The sequence below is a fragment of the Chinchilla lanigera genome, unplaced genomic scaffold (assembly GCF_000276665.1).
Source record: "Chinchilla lanigera isolate Chin_1 unplaced genomic scaffold, ChiLan1.0 scaffold00041, whole genome shotgun sequence".
Classification (NCBI taxonomy): Eukaryota; Metazoa; Chordata; class Mammalia; order Rodentia; family Chinchillidae; genus Chinchilla; species Chinchilla lanigera.
Window position 1 is genome coordinate 17,691,982 of NW_004955442.1, and position 16,799 is coordinate 17,708,780.

General features: G+C 43.6%; 1 protein-coding gene across 4 annotated transcripts in view; it reads right to left on the reverse strand.

The window, feature by feature from the left end:
- Mroh9 (maestro heat-like repeat family member 9) overlaps window positions 1–16,799 on the reverse strand; it is an 81,529-nt gene that overhangs the window by 2,280 nt on the left and 62,450 nt on the right. For 3 of the 4 annotated variants that reach the window (XM_005391718.1, XM_013517641.1, XM_005391719.2), the window contains 5 exons: window positions 14,285–14,461; window positions 10,873–11,022; window positions 10,634–10,750; window positions 9,868–9,970; window positions 1,275–1,337 (listed from right to left, as the gene is read on the reverse strand). In XM_005391718.1, coding sequence (XP_005391775.1) covers window positions 1,275–1,337; window positions 9,868–9,970; window positions 10,634–10,750; window positions 10,873–11,022; window positions 14,285–14,461 — 610 coding nt within the window. The remainder of the gene's footprint in view (window positions 1–1,274; window positions 1,338–9,867; window positions 9,971–10,633; window positions 10,751–10,872; window positions 11,023–14,284; window positions 14,462–16,799) is intronic. The other variant, XM_005391717.2, reaches the window with a different exon arrangement.

Consider the following 16,799-nt stretch of genomic DNA (forward strand, 5'->3'; position numbering starts at 1 on the left):
AGCTCACTGTGAAGGTACTGGGTTCAATCCTCAGTTAGCACACACGTTTTAACATGATAAGGTAGACACAGTCCTTGGCATAGAAAGATGCTTATGACATATGAGGAGGTGAAAAAGTTATAAAGCAGTTATGATCATTTAGAAAGACAAATATGACCAGGTGTGGTGGCCCACACCTCTAATCCTAGCACTTGGGAGGCTGAGGCAGGAGGATTGCCACAGGTTTGAGGCCAGCCCAGGCTACATAGTGAGTTCAAGGCCAGCCTGAACTACATAGCGAGACCCTGTCTCAAAAAATATATATATATAATATATATTATATATAAATATTATACATAATATATATAATATGTATATCTGCCTTTTTGTTGTTTTTTTTCCGGTACCAGGAATCAAACTCACGACCTTGTGCTTGCCAGGCAGGCGGTGTGCCACTGAGCTAATCCCCAGCCCCTGTATATCTGTCTTAAAAAGACAAATATGTAGTAGCCTCTATTATTTTGGAAAATATGGGATAATACAATGCCAATGTAATTGTATCCAGATAATGGTCCATGAAAAATTATTTTATTTCTTCATGAAAGAAACAAGATATAGAGGGGCATTTAGAAAAGAAAAAGGAGAAGGAACAGAGAAGGGAAGAAGAAAAGACAAAAAAAGAGAAGAATTGGGGAAAACCGCAGTGCTTGGGCTTTGGCAGGCAGTGGATGTGCTGTGTGAACGAACGAGGGCAGGAGGAAGAAGGGCAGGGCAGCAGAGCAGGAGAGAAGCGGGGCCACGAGGGCAGCACTTTGCGGAGACGCTGACATGGAGGAGAGGCCGCAGGAGTCGGGGGAGGACAGCTAGGGAATCTCTGTACCTCCAGCTCCTTTTCACTGTGAGCCCAAACTGCTCTGAAAAAGCCTAGTTAAGGGGGCGGGGGAAAGGAAGGCAGGAAGGCATCCATCCTATTTTTCATCTCATTTTTTGGAATTCTTTTTTTTTTTAAGACAAGGTCTCACTGTGTAGTTTAGGCTGGCCTTGAGTTCACTATGTAGCAGGCTGGCCTTGAACTCACAGTGATCCTCCTGCCTCAGCCTCCTGAGTGCTGGGATTACAAGCATGTGCTACCACACCCGGCTCACTTTTTGGAATTCTGACTCTGATGAGGCAATGCACAAGGGGAGAGAGAGAGAGAGAGAGGTGCCTAAAATCCAAACATCTTCCTAGAATAATATTACCCTTCTTCAACTCCCTCCTCTGCATGAAGATTTTATTATAACTTTGACACTTACCTTCAGTCATAACTTCAATTTCATCTTTGAATAATAAATGTCCACCCAATTGCGCCAAGTAACCTATATACAAAGTAAAACTAAAGTTACTACAAACTACATCATGAAACTATATTCTCATAAATCCTCTCTGTCTCTCTGTCTTGCTCAGCAGAGGCGGTTTCATCGGTAGTGTGCAGTTACAGAGGCAGAGCGGAGCGGGCTTCTCAGGAGATCGACCCTCTGCGCCGTCCTGCAAGGTATGCACAAGGACAGACAGAGGCAGTGCTGGAGTGTGCTGGGCCTTGGCTGGCATACAGAGCCTTGCCAGGTGCAGGGAGATTATCCGGCCTAATCACAAAGTGACGGGGTACGACACGCGTCAGAACTTGGGGAGGATTCGGGTACATACTTCACAGAAAACATGAAAGGACTCTGCTCTTTCTGACTAATGTCAAGGGGCTTGGTGCCAGTTCTTAGGAAGCCAGCAGGGTGGAAGGTGTACCAGAAGGGTCACAATGTACATCTTGACAAGGTCTGGATTTACCACTTAAGATAATAGTTATGTTTTCTTGAAGGCAGGAAATCCAGTCACATTTAACAATTTTCAAAGGCCCCTTCAGTGATTAATACACCTTGAGAAACTCCCCATGCCTGCCCCCAGCTAGCTGGTCTGCTTCGGCTTCACCAGCGCACACACCTGAAGGGGCGGGGGGAGCCCCAGGCAGGGATGAGCTCAGCTCACCGGGAACAAGGCTCCGAGTGCTGACTCGCACCTCGCCCCATGCACAGGTGACCAGGGAGGAGAGACATGGGGGTGGGGGCCGTCCTCAGCAGCAGCGAGAAGCCAGCTGTCCAGGGAAAGGACCGGGCTGGACTCTTGTGTACCGAGGACCAGGCTGTAACTCTTGGGGTCATGAGAGGAGCGAATCATTTTCTCTAGCACATAAGGCCAAGGTCAGACCAAAGGTTAAGTCATCCTGCATGGGCTCCTACAGCCCCAGGATGTGGCACAGAGCAGGGCTGGACAGAGGGCTTGTCACCGCAGATGGGGCCAGCTAACTGCAGGTTTAAAAGGTCGCTGTCCAGTGCTGTCCTGGCTGCTTGTGCTGTTCTTAGGGAGGATTCCCAGGGACAGCTGCCTGGACTCGGCGTGGCATCTGGCCCAGCCTTCTGCACCCAGCTCCAGTTTGCCCTGGAAGTGAAGCCAGGGCTACAGGTTGCACAGATCCCTAGGAGGGAGCTCAGCCAGGAGCAGAATTCCGGCCAGTCGTCCCCTTGCAGACCCACGGTAAGACAAGCAGGCCCGCAAAGGTTCAGATGGGGAGAGAGAAGTACACGGAGGAGAAAGGCCCAGCCTAACCGCGCGGCAGGAGGGCAGCGTCTGGCTTCCCAAGCTGCAGGGATGGCTGCACTAGGAGTCTCTGCCCCTCCGGCCCACCCGTACCCTTCTTGGCCCTGCTCTGGGACCCCGCAGGCCGCCTGTGTGGACAGTGTCCAGAGCTGAGGGCAGAGAACAGCGGTCAGGGACGTCTGTGGGGTTGCTGCAGCCTGGCTCCTTCCCTGTGCCCGAGCTCACTTCCTCTCTCTAGACTGCTCTTCCCTCCCGTAGGGGTCCGCTCCCCCCTGCCGTACCTGCTCTGCCCGTGGGGTTTCCTACTCTGCTCCCACTTTCGTACGGTGCCCCTCTATTAATTAAGCCTTCCTCAAATTCAAACACAACACACGTTCTCATCACTGCAGGAATTTTTTAATAAGCACAATATTGCCAACGAAGAAAAAAAAAAAACGGGAAAAAATTAGACAAAATGCCCCAAATGAAAAGGCTCTACTGAAGTTATGTTTGTGAAAGTCAGAAATGAACTTTCAAATAAATGTCAAGGAGGTCCAAGGGATCAGCAAGGGACCCCGGCGGGAGGAAAGGCACGGACCGGCGGCCGGGAGGGAGACTCCACCCACACGTAGGCCAGGGGTCGCCCTCTCACAGCAGGTGCAAGTGTGGCTTCCGGGCAGTGCAGCTCACATTCATCCCCCCCAAATAAGTAATTGAGACCCCAGGTGCTTAGATGTTAGCACTCAAGTTTTTATTTATTCATTTATTTTGGTCTTTTTGAGACAAGGTCTCGCTATGCAGTTCAGGCTGGCCTCGAGCTCACTTTGTAGCCCAGGTTGGTCTGGAACTCACAATGATCCTCCTGCCTCAGCCTCCTGAGTGCTGGGATTACAGGCATGCTCCACCATGCCTGGCTCTAGCTCTCAAGTTTTAAATGTTGGCAATTGTCACCCACCGCTAGTGGTCACTCCAATATCGTTGCTTTCTTTTGGCCCATGTAAAAAAACCCAAAAAAACCCCCCCAAAAACAAAAAAGCTATTCTTAAGCATCTCCAGAATAAATGGCAATGCTGTCACAGTTCTGGTCACTGGGTCTGTAGGATAAATTGCTCTTTGGGACTTTGAAGGATGCTTCATAAAATTGAGCTGACCCAGTTAGAAAACACATTTTGCCTTCACCTTCTTTCACTTTGTTGGTACAGGGGATTGAACTCAAGGCCTTTGCACTGAGCTACATCCCCAGCCCTCTCACTTTTTTTAACATAGAGACAGGGTCTCACTAAGCGGCCCAGGCTAACTTGCGATCCTCCTGCCTCAGCCTCCCACAGTGCTGCGATTACTGCCCTTTACTTTCTCTGTTTTTTCCTTGTTGTAGCCCTGCTGACATGCTAGAGAAAAAACAAAAGAGTGTAACAGCCACAGGTGCAGGGCAGACGGCAGCGTGCAGCTGGGCAACGCAGACCTCCACACAGGCTGTATTTCTCATATGTGCCAATGCGTCTGAGGGTCAATTCTCTTGAAAGGAAACTGCTGAATCAAAAATATGCATTCCGCATTTGGATGTATGTGACCAAACTGTCCCTCTTAGAGGCAGTGACCACTGAGAGTGTCACCACCAGTGCAACTGCCCTCTTCCTGCCCAGTCAGACCTGTACAGTGTAAATCTTTTGGTTTTCATCAACTTCATGGACAGAAACATTTCATCTTTTTAAAAATACATTTACTTGAATAAATATTAAGCACTTTTGTGTTGTTGTTGTTGCTGTGTAGTTTAGGCTGGCCTTGGATTCACTGTGTAGCCCAGGCTGGCCTCAACCTTGCAGCAATCCCCCTGCCTCAGCCTTCCAAGTGCTGGGATTACTGGACTGCGCCACCATGCCTGGCTAAGCACCTACTTTGTGCCAGGCCCCTTGCTGTGCACTGCAACGTTAGCATCTGCTCAGAAATTCAGTCCAAGGTCACGGGCATTGCCACAACTGAACAAACGTGAAAGGCTATGAGGGGTGCAGGTGCCTTTCTTACCCGGAGAGGCGCTGCCAGAAACAGGTTTTCTTTCTCCTGATAAATCTCCACTACCTGTTTGCTTTAGTTAAAGTATCTTGGTGTTTATCAGGAGAGAAATTGTTCCCTCCCTGGACTGCAGCCTGCTGGACGGTGACATACTCTTGAGTGTTATTCAAGAAAAAAGAGGGGGAAAAATACTAGGTGTGTGGTGCACACCTGGAATCCCAGCACTTGGGAGCCTGAGGCAGGAGGATCATGAGTTGGAAGCCAGCTGTGCAACATATTGAGTTCAAGGCCAGCCTGAACTACGAAGTGAGACCCTGTCTCAAAAGCGAAACCAAACCAAACCAAACCAAACCAAACCAAACCAAACCAAACCAAACCAAACCAAACCAGCCAAACGGCAGCCCCAAGAATGATGCAAACCTCCCTGCCCTGATTGCATACACCTTTTAAGGTGCGCCCAGATCTGGACTCCTGAGTCAGAACCTTCCAGTTATGCACAGACTTCCCCACCAGAGAAGCAAGAGGTTTCTGTCCCAGAGAGGAGTGAGCAGAGGCGGGGTTGGTCTGGAAATGTGACCAGAGACCAGCGGCGCAGCTCTTGCGAAAGCCATGCGTCTCAAGCACAGACTCAGCCCGGCGTCTCCGGGCCTGGGGCTAGAGGCTGCCGGGGAGGGAACCGTGGGAAGCTCCCAGATCGTCCTGCAGGTGGCGCTGTCGGGGGTCTCCTCGCCTCCGGGTCCGACCTTAGACCCCGCCCTCCATCGCCAGGATACGATCGCGGCTGTTGAGGACCCAGGACCCGGTCGCCGCGCGGGGGCGTCGCCGAGGTGCGAGCCCCGAGCCCTGCGGGAAGGGGAGGCCGGGCAGGAACACTGCAGCGTTTTAATTTGCATCGTTTTTTGTATGAAGTTGCGAAGATTTTATATTTAAGAAACAAAAATTTTTTTTTGTTCTTGCCCACTTTTCTGCTGGGTTGATCTGTCTTGCGGATTTGTAAGGATTCTTCAGATGATGAGCCTTCAGCCTTCTATCAGTGATAAGTGTAGATATTTCAACTCAGTTTGGTTTTTAACTTTGTTCATAGGTGTTTTACCGTCAAAAAATGTTTAGTTTTTACGTGGTTGTCACTCTTTCCTTTATGGCACTGGATTTTGATTTTATTTAGTAAAGGTCTTCCCTGTTCGGTGATCACAAAGTAGATGCTCCATGTTATTTTAGCTACTTGTATTGATAATTATGGCTTCATTTTTAGTATTTGAATCTTTGAACACCTGGAATTTATCTTCTGTGAGGAGTAAAAACAAAGGAATAACTTTTTTTAGTATTTCAGGTGGCTGACCAGGTACCCTCACACCATTTAAAGAGTCGTCCATATTTTCAGTGCTGCTAATTAAAGCCCAAGATTCACCTTCTAAACTATTGCATAACTTAGAGGTTATTTTGGGATATTTCCTTCCATTTATCTATCCTGAGTAGTAATACCACTGGTTAGTTCTAGCTATTTTTGTGTTTTCTATCCATAGAATCGTACAACATACGCTTTTTGTGAGTGGCTTCTCTCGCTCAGCATAGTCTGTAAGGCTCATTCACATCATTGCCAAGTGTCTGTAGATTTTTTTTCCTTCACTGCTTTGGAGCTCTTCATTGTGTGAAACTATTGCGTACATTGCAGTCCTTTAATTGTCGACCTGCAGGGTTTAAGTATGATCAACAGTGCTGCTTTGAATATTACAGCTTGTAGCCTTTGTGAACACACGCTTCTGTTAGTTTTCATGCAAAATTCCTGCTCCATAGGATATGTGTGTACCAGCTTTAACAGATACAGTTGTTTTCCAGAGTGGCTTCTGGATTTTCATTTCCAACGCGTGTAAGAGAGTTCTGATTGCCCCAAATCCTTGACAGCACGTGGTACTGTCGGTCTCTACTGTAGACATTCTGTTGGATTCATAATGGTATCTTATTGTGGTTTTTACTTTGCTTTTTCATTGTGACTGATGGAGTCACATACCTCTTGATATGTTTATTGGCCATTTAGATATCCTTTTCGGAGTCACCTTGTGCCAGTTACCACCTTTTTCTTTCTTTCTTTCTTTCTTTCTTTCTTTCTTTTTTTTTTTTTTTGGTCTTTTTGAGACAGGGTCTCGCTATGCAGTTCAGGCTGGTCTTGAGCTCACTTTGTAGCCCAGGCTGGTCTCGAACTTGCAATGATCCTCCTGCCTCAGCCTCCAGGGTACTGGGATTACAGGTGTGCGCCACCATGCCTGGCAGCCTATCATTTTCTGATCTGACAGATCCCCCCTAGTTCTGATTATATTTTATATATACGGGTGGGTCTGTTTCTAGGCCTTGTATACTCTTCCACAGGTCTGCTCATGTTTCCTTGAGTAACAGACTGTCTAAAGTTCTACAGCTCGATAAGAAATTTTTATATGTGGTGGAATTAGTAGCTACTCCTCCTGCCAAGAGTATCTTGGGCTTTTGCTCTTCCAAATACATTTAGAGGGGCTGGAGATTTAGCTCAGTGGCACAGCACCTGCCTGGCAAGCATAAGGTCATGAGTTCGATTCCTGGTACCGGAAGAAAAACAAAAAAACTTTAGAATCCTCCTCCTCTTTTTTATTTTTTAATTTTTTGGAAACAATGTCTTACTATGTAGTCCAGGTTGGCCTTGCACTCACTATTAGCCCCGGCTGGCCTTGAACTCACATTCCTGCCTCAGCCTCAGTGCTGGGATCACAGGTATGTGCCACCACACCCAGCTACATTTAGAATCAGCTAGTCAAGATCAGTGGGATTAGCTGCAGATATATTCAGTTCACTTGCATTGACTCTGATGATCAGTATTTCTTAACAGGGGCTCAGTAAAGATTCCAGATGGGACAGCTTTTTTGTGGCTGGCACTGTCATCCTTACTACTGAATATTAAGCCTGGTGAATGCCTTAATGAGCGTTTAGTGCTGCCCCCTGCTGGAGGCAAGGTGGCCGAGGGGTTTGTGGCAGGGAGGCCCTCAAGAGGGCGGACTAGGGCATAGAGAAAATCAAAAACAAAAAAGCCAAAGTAGAGAGTAGACTGGGTCCTACACTTAAGTACACACTTGTGGCTTTTTAATAATAGTTCATTCACTTGTTCTTTAACTGGATGAATTCAGTCCTTTCATAATTTCTTTAAGAACGAATCATAATTCTTCCCTGACTTCTTTTGTTTTTGAAAATGTTTTTGTAGTTGCTTCATAGTTGGATAAGTCACAATTTTCTCCCCAGTCTGGGTTTTGTTGACAGTATTCTATTTTCATTTATGTTGAATATTCAATTGGAGTCTAGTGCCAAACTTTTTCAAATTTATAGCCACCCCTCCATGCTCAAAACACTTCTTAAACTCTGAGGTGAATAATTAGGAAATGCCTTATGTTGCACTCTGTATAAATGATTTGTAAAAAATGATTCATCCTCTCAATGTATGTCTTTTCTCATTTGTTAAATTACATCGGTGAGTACTTTCTAGTTGTAATTATTTCTCTTCTTCAGCAACAGTATCGTTTATGTCCATTCTTTTTTTTTTTTTATCTCTCTATCATTACTGGTTAATTTTTAAAACTGTTCCTTGCTGATTTTCATTTCACTTTGCTAGTATTTCTCACCTTTGCCAGGTGTGGTGTGGTGGTGGACATCTATCATTCCAGTACCCTGGGAGGCTGAGGCAGGAGGATTGCAAGTTCAAGCCCAGCCTAGGAAATGAGGTGACTGAGTGAGAGCATGTCAAGACAAGAAAAAAACAACAATGGAGGCTGGGAATGTAGTGAAGGTGCTGGGTTCAATCCCCAGTACTGATTTTAAAAAAAAAGTTTCTTACCTTTGTATTCCTTGTCTCTTTTCTTGGTTGAAACACAGTTGTCCTTTTCTGCGCTGGCTCCAAATCTCTTCTCACACTTCCCGCTCGACTTTGGAAGCTTATTTCTCATGTACTCCTCTGCCCTGCCGCACATCCCCTGTGTTCTTGCACATGCTTTATATCAATGATGGCGAACCTTTTAGAGCGTTTGATACTAACAAATGGCCGGCTGCAGCATGCGTGCCATAGGTTTGCCACCACTGCTTCTTAATCTTTATTTCTAAAAGTCCTGGGTTCATGGAAAATATTTACGATGAAGTTCCTCTGCTCTGTAGAAACACTTTCTGAACTTGGTTTTCCTTTTTTTCCCCTTGAAGTATCTCTATAGTGAGAAAATGCTGTTTCCTTTGTTTTTTTTAAAAAAAGAATCACTTAATTTTGGATCTCAGTTGTTATGTTCAGAAGTTTTGAAAAGCTCCAGGGTAGATTTGAGGACAGCAGGAATTGTTACTGGTCTGAAATAAAGTTCTCACGAGCCGGGCTTTTCTGTCTGAGTGTGCACGTATGATCCTTCGAACCCCTCCCACGAACACGGTCAGAGCCCGGTGCCCGCTGTCCTTGCCCTTCTGCCAGACCGCTCTGTGTGGAGGGGCGTGCGTGTGGACTTCCACTTCGGCTGCTCCTGTTAGTCGGTGGTGCCAAAGAGGGTCCAGGAAAAGCCTACTGCCTCGCTGGGAGCCCGCGACCCAGCCGGAAGGCCAACCCAAGGGATTATTAGTGTTGATCTTCACGGTGCGCAGCTCATGGGAAAAATACCTGTATCAGGTCTGTGTGAGATGGAGATCACATCTTTAGTCGCCTTCCCTTAATCTTCCTTGACTCCTCCTGTCTCTGTTTTGTCTTGTTTTTAAATTTTACCGGATTTTGTAGCTCTTCTTCATTTGTTGTACTGTAGTTTATGGTCATAGATTTTCCAATTTTGTTGAAGAAGGTGTTTGTATTTTTAAATTGTTTTATCCCTTGGAGAGTGATTTTTAAAAAGTGAAGGGGAAAGATGAGCTGTGACATGCTAATTAGAAATCCATCTTGCTGAGCACATTTTAGGTAATAATTTAATTTTACAGATACACTTTGTATTATAAAATAGAATTCTATTCTCATCACACATATTAATTTCATGACAGGTGATGTCCATCATGAACAAAGGCAGTTTATAATTTTTTTGAGACAGGGTCTCACTATGTAGTTCAGGCTGGCCTGGACTCATTGTGTAACCCAGGCTGGCCTTGAACTCTAGGTGATTCTCCTGCCTCAAGCCTTTTGAGTGCTGGGATTACAGGCATGGCCACCTCACCTGGCTCTATACACTGTTAATAAAGACTCCTAGCTGCTATTCTGTACCTTTAAAGGTAAATTAAGAAGTAAGAATTAAGTATACTTACCTAGTAAAATAACTGCTGCTCTCCTCAGATGCACCTGGGGATTCCCCAGGAACCGTAAGGCATCACATATTAAATACGTAGTGCAACTCTCGTGAGAAAGGATCTGGGGATAAAAGGGAAAGAAAATGCCTCTCTAAACTGGTGAAACAATGCATATGATTTCTCCAGGGAAGCTTCAAGACATAATAACCTGACTGCTTATACAAAATCAGGACCAATTAAAAACTTGGGGATTTTTACACATGAACTCTGCTCTTCTGGCTGCTTGCAGAAGTAGCTTGTTATTCCCAGACTCAACTTCACCTTCCCAGTTCAACTTTGGTTTCAACTTGCAGTCAGCTTTCTTTCTTTTTTTTTCTTTTTTCTTTCTTTTTTTTTTTTTGGTCTTTTTGAGACAGGGTCTCGCTATGCAGTTCAGGCTGGCCTTGAGCTCACTTTGTAGCCCAGGCTGCTCTCAAACTCTCAACCATCCTTCTGCCTCAGCCTCCTGAGTGCTGGGATTACAGGTGTGTGCCACCACGCCCGGCTGCCGTCCGTACTCTTCCTCCCTCATTTTCTGGAGGAAGAGGGCAAGCTGGATGATCAAAGTGGATGAAGAAGTGAAGAATTCTAATTTTTTTTTCTCAGCTCAGTCCCTGGCTGTAATCTCACATCTTATTCACATTCTTTCCCTAAATCAACCTTTCCTCTACCCCCTTCTGTCACGTCGGATACCCTTTACATTTTGTCTTTAATTCTTGGTAGTGAACATGGAAGGGCTACTTACCAGATGGTTGCAGGTGTAGAGAACTACCAGCTCAAAATTGTAATTTTCATCTTTAAGCAGATTTGCTATTGACCATTCTAGTTCGGAGTCACAGATTTTTAATGTATATTTACATGCCTGAGAGACAGGATAAGGACGGTGAGGATCTGTTTGTCTGCTGTGACATTAAACATTGTGATCGTCTGCAAAATTAAGAAATGCATGAGCAAAGGCCTTTACTTTCACTTGCTTGTACTTACACTCACTACTCTACCATCGCTGTCCTCCAGACAGAGAAGGAGGGGTGCGAGTCCTCTCATGATGTGTTTGAGAGTTGATGTTTGCTGACCCACGTCCTTGAGTAAGTCCGCCAAGTGCCTGATAGCCAAGCTCCGGACACTCCCAGAAAACTGCAGTGTGTCCACAGAAAAGAAAAAGACCTCCCATGAGAATAATATCAGAATATATATCATATAAGTACATATACTGCATATCTCTATGCACACATATGTGTGAAATTATCATTTATTTTTAGGAGAGATTGGGTCTAAGTAGTCAGCTCTTCTTTTGATTTTTTTTTTTTTGTACCAGGAATCAAACTTATGACCTCGCGCTTGCCAGGCTGGTGCTTGTGCCGCTGAGCTATATCCCCGGCCCTTTTCTTTTGATTTTAACATCATATTTGCACCAGGCATGGTGGCGCACGCCTGTAATCCCAGCACATGGGAGGCTGAGGCAGAAGGATCATTGTGAGTTCGAGTCCAGCCTGGGCTACAAAGTGAGTTCAAGGCCAGCCTGAACTGTATAGCAACACCCTGTCTCAAAAAGACAAAAATCAAACCAAACCAAACCAAACCAAACCAAACCAAAAAAACATCATATTTGCTTACCCATTATTCATAATAGGGACAATATAAAATTGACCTATGTAAAAAAAAAAAAATTGACCTATGTGCTCATTAGTGTAAGAATGGGTAAAGAACACACACACACAAATCCTTCTAGTCATAATAAAGAAGAAAATCCCAGGAGAGAGTTTATGCTAAGTGGAAAGCATTATGGTAAGTAAAATCAGCCAAGCATAGAGAAATACTGCATGATCTAACTTATATGCACAACCTTTTTTTTTTTTTTTTTAATTGAACTGGCAGAAGCACAGAGTAGAACCACGTTTGCCAGGGCCTGGAGATGGAGGAATGGAGGAGCGGTTGATTTTAGTATACGCAGTTTCAGCTAGAATGGGTAAATTTTGGGGATCTGGTGTAGAGCACGGTGACTATAGTTTGCAGTTTATTTTATTTATTTATTTATTTATTTATTGGTACCGGGAATCAAACTCAGGACCTTATGCTTGCTAGGCGGGTGCTTGTGCCACTGAGCTGTATCCCTGGCTATAGCTAGTGGTAAAGTCATTTGTACTTGAAAATTGCTAGGAAATTAGATCTTAAATGTTGTCACCACAAACGTGACATATTATGACACATGAGGTGATGGATATATTAATTAGTGTGAGCCTATCATTTCATGATGCATACATACATTAAGACATCAAACTGGACAACAATAACATAGAGATTTTTTTTTTTTCGGTACCAGGAATCAAACTCACGACGTCGCACTTGCCAGGCAGGCGCTGTGCCACTGAGCTAAATCCCTAGCCCTGAGAATTTTTAAGCTGTAAATTATACTGTAAAGAAGCTGGGAAAATACTGCAACCAGCTAAAGATTTACTTACAAAATTTATATTGCATTAAAAAAACTCCTGTGAAATGTGTTTCTTAAATTCAGGAAGATGGTTAGTATTTAACAACATCCTAAAATATTAACTAGAAAAGTCCCTACAATCTGAGGATACTTTCTATAAAGATACTTATGGAAAAGTCATCATGCTTTGTCCAAGTGCTAGAGGACTTTGAAGAACTGCCAGTGAATACCATTGGGAGCTCTTTGCATGCAGCTGTATGATTGGATTTCCAAGGGCTACTTCTGCCTAATGGGATGGGGTTGTACTATAAAGATTGCAGAAGAGGAATATTACAAGCCAGAGGAAGAGGTTTATTTACTTGTTTATTTTTTGAGACAGGGTCTCACTCAGGCTGGCCTTGAACTCACGGCAATCCACTTGCCTCAGTTTCCCCAGTGCTAGAATGAGAAGTGTGTGCCACCATGCCTGGCAGAAGAAACTCATTTAAAAAATATAGTATCTTCTATTTGTAAGGAAAATGTTTATGATCTCATCATGAAATTTTTTTTACATAAACATGCCAATGTATCAGCTGTATGACCAAATGTTGCCTGTGTTAACCTCGATTTCCTTATACAAGATATTAATATAGAGTTGCTTAGATGATTGTACATAATAAAGCATGTAAATCCTTTAGAAGAGTGCTTGGCATATAGTAAATGTTCAATAAACTGTAGTCACTAATTTTTCTTTTGGTACCAGGAATTGAACTCAGCACCTTGCGCTTGCCAGGCAGGCTCCTGTGCCACTGAACTATGTCCCTGGCTGTAGTCACTATTATTATTATGTATTTATGAAAACTATGTTGCCACAAAACTCTTTTTTTCTGTAACTTAATAATATTGTTCCCTCTTTATTAAAATATGAATAATTAAGAACTTAAAACTTTTGGCAAAGCAATTTACTATAAACATTCTCTGATTCACAAACAACTCAGAGAATTCTTTAAAAACAGACTTTCCATGGCATACCTGTGTTCACATTTATCCAAATATATTACTATTGTTCAACTTTTCTGGAATATGTCTATCATATAAAATAAGCATTTTTAAAAGGTACAACTTTCTAGTGAAATACTTTTGAATTTAAGTCTTATATGATAATAATAAACATTTGTTTGAGAGGGCTGGGGACAGAGGCACAAGCACCTCCCTTGCGAGCGCAAGGTTTTGAATTTGATTCCTGGTACCAAAAAAAAAATTTTATTTGTGGCATCACACGTATCAACTCTTAACCTCATAATGAATTGCCTGTTGTCAGTTCTACAGATGAGGAAACTGATGCATCGAAACTGAAGAAGGAACTTGCTTATGACATCACAGCTCAAGAGAGCAGCACTGGGAACGTAAACCTACAGAGTCCAGATGATCAATATGTAGCCACCAGCCGGGTGTGGTGGCACATGCCTATAATCCCAGCACTTAGGAGGCTGAGGCAGGAGGATCATTGCAAGTTCTAGGCCAGCCTGGACTACAAAGTGAACTCAAGGCCAGCCTGAACTGCATAGTGAGAGCCTGTCTCAAAAAGACAAAAAAAAAAAAAAAAAAAAAGTAGCCACTAAGCTACAATTCCTCTCATCCAAGAACAGGAGCTGTTTTTTGATCCTACTTTCTCACTGACAGACTTTTCAGACTGTCAATGTTGTTTTTAAAAAGAAGCCTCCTATATTATCGTCTCTGGAAAACAAGGGTAGCTCTGAAGAAAACATCTGGCCTCTGTTAACTTATTCTCAGAAATAATAAGATCATTGCGTCAGGGCTGGGGATTTAGCTCAGCAGCACAATGCCTGCCTGGCAAGCGCAAGGTCGTGAGTTCAATTCCTGGTACCAGAAAACAAACAAACAAACAAAAAAAGATCATTGCGTCAACTGGGGCTCCTGTTGAACCCTCAGACCTAAGGATCTCATGCATCTAACAGTGTGACTCACATGATCCATCAGACAGAAGTAGCTGGAAGCAATTCTAGTGCACAGCGAGGAGTAGGTCACCTTGTCCAGTTTGTCTACAAGTTTTCGGAGGGTGAGCAAGGCTTGAATCACAACAGTGTCCTCTCTGGATACGAAGGCATCCAGGATGGATGTTAATAAGCTGGAGACATTTTCTATCTACGTATGAAAAGAGGAAAACGATGGGAATTTGGAACTGAAAGGGACTTGAGTCAACATTTAGTTTTCTTTTAAATATATTTATGGATAGGTAAGCTTTGTGTGAACATCTGCATGTAAATATGACTTGATGTCAAAAAAGAAGTTTTTCTAAAGGATTAAAATTTATCAAACTGTAAAACTCATTGCTTCCCTTTGGTTTGCCTCTGAATTTAGTTGACTAACAGCATTATTTGTAGGCTGCACTCACTGCTTGTTTTCCCCAGATACACCTCTCAGATCTTTGCGTGGCCCTGCACATTTCTCTGGAAATCTCTTACGCTGGTTTCAGTGATAGCACAAGGGCAAGGTTTGTATCTGTGGCTCCATCAGAAGCAGCGTGCATCCTTCAATTTTCTGTTTTTAAAGTTATGGCTGTTTACAAACTGTACTAAAGGGGTACTTCAGCCTTGTAAAATGTTTTTGGTAATGCTGGGGATAGAACCCAAAGGACTTAGTGTTAACATACAAAAAAACAGTATAATCTCTGTGGAGAGTGGCTGAGCTGGAGATGGACCACACATCTGGGGCTAGAGCAAGGCCAGCGCGGAGAACACAGAGCTCCAGAGGGCCACCACGTAAACACATTGTTGGGACTGGAGCGACGCTAGCCCAGCAGGTGTCTGCACTTGGTGTTCTTCCCTGTTAACTACAGCACAGATAGCTCTGAGAGTGTTTCGCTGAGAACACTGAAACATTATGTTTTGCTTTCAGTGTTCTCAGCAAAACACTAAGACCTTGTAATTTTGGTCCTGTCACGTGCTTCTCCTGCTTTTTACAGTGTATAAATAAAGAGGCAGACCGTGCTGGCTTGTCACTGCCTCTCCATCAGATAGGTCAGGTCCCACCTGGTCTCAGCTTTCCTCTTAGTATGTGTCTATAGTTTTTTTAATCTTCTGTTGCTTCCTCTCAAGACTGTGTGGGTCTCAGCACAACAGTAATTTCATTTAATTTTTTCATTAAAGAATTATTTTTATTATTTCTCCAAAAGAAGGTATGGCGTCAGGCATGGTGGCGCACCCCTGTAATCCCAGCACTCGGGAGGCTGAGGCAGGTGGATCGCTGAGGCAGGTGGATCGTTGTGAGTTTGAGACCAGCCTGGGCTACAAAGTGAGTTCAAGGCTAGCCTGAAGTGCATAGCAAGACCCTGTCTCAAAAAGACAAAACAAACAAACAAACAAACAAAAAACCCAAAAAGCAAAGGGAGGTATAAAAATATCTGTAAAAACAGTAAAAACATTGAAAAAGCACTTCAAAATTCTGGGCTGATATGATACATCTTCTGTGATTTACAGGTAAAGCTAAAATGTTAAGTTCTATGAATCAAGATTCCTGAATGATTTTGATATTTTGATAGGAATTTACTATGAGAAACCAAAGATTTAAAGATTTTTTTTTCATTTCAGGCCTGGGGTGTAGCTCCATGGTAAAGCACATGTTTAGCATGTACAAGGCCTTCTGGTTGATCCCAGAGCAAAGGAAAGGAAGAGAAACCAATTTTCTGTTTTAATGTAATTAAATTATTTTGTTTGTTTGCTTTTCTTTGAGACTGGTCTCGCTATGTAACGGAGGCTGGCCTTGAACTCACAATGTAGCCCAGGCTAGCCTCAAACTCATGGCATCCTCCTGCCTCCAGCTCCCGACTGCTGGAATTACAGGTGTGCACCGCCACACCCATCTTGTTTTGAAAAAGTACACATTTGTTGGCAGGCACTAATGTTGAGATTAATCCAAGGTAAGAGATTTCTATGCTAGGAGTGCCTGGCCAGCCATCCCATGCAGGTAATTGAAATGTGCTTTATTTTTTCTTTTATATTTTAAATAAAAGTACAAATTTACATATGGTAAAAAAATGCTTATAGTACAAAACGATCTAAAGTAAGAAGTAAATATTCTTCTTCCATAACACAGCAGATTTGATTCTTCAAAATCCTTAAACAATCTTATGAATAATTCACAAACCAAAAATGACAGTAACCTTTTATCTGCAAATATTTTGCAGGTCTTTGTACCTCTATTGGCTGTCATGTGACATCTCTTTTTTTTTTTTGGTCTTTTTTGAGACAGGGTCTCACTGCATTTCAGGCTGGCCTTGAGCTCACTTTGTAGCCCAGGCTGTTCTCAAACTTGCAACAATCCTCCTGCCTCAGCCTCCCCAGTGCTGGGATTACAGGCTACACCACCATGCCCAGCCAGCCTTCTTCATAAAGAAAATTTCAGCCAGATGTAGTGCTGCACACCTGTTTTTTTTTTTTTTGTTTTTTTTCGTTTTTTTTTTCTCCGGTACCGGGAACCGAAC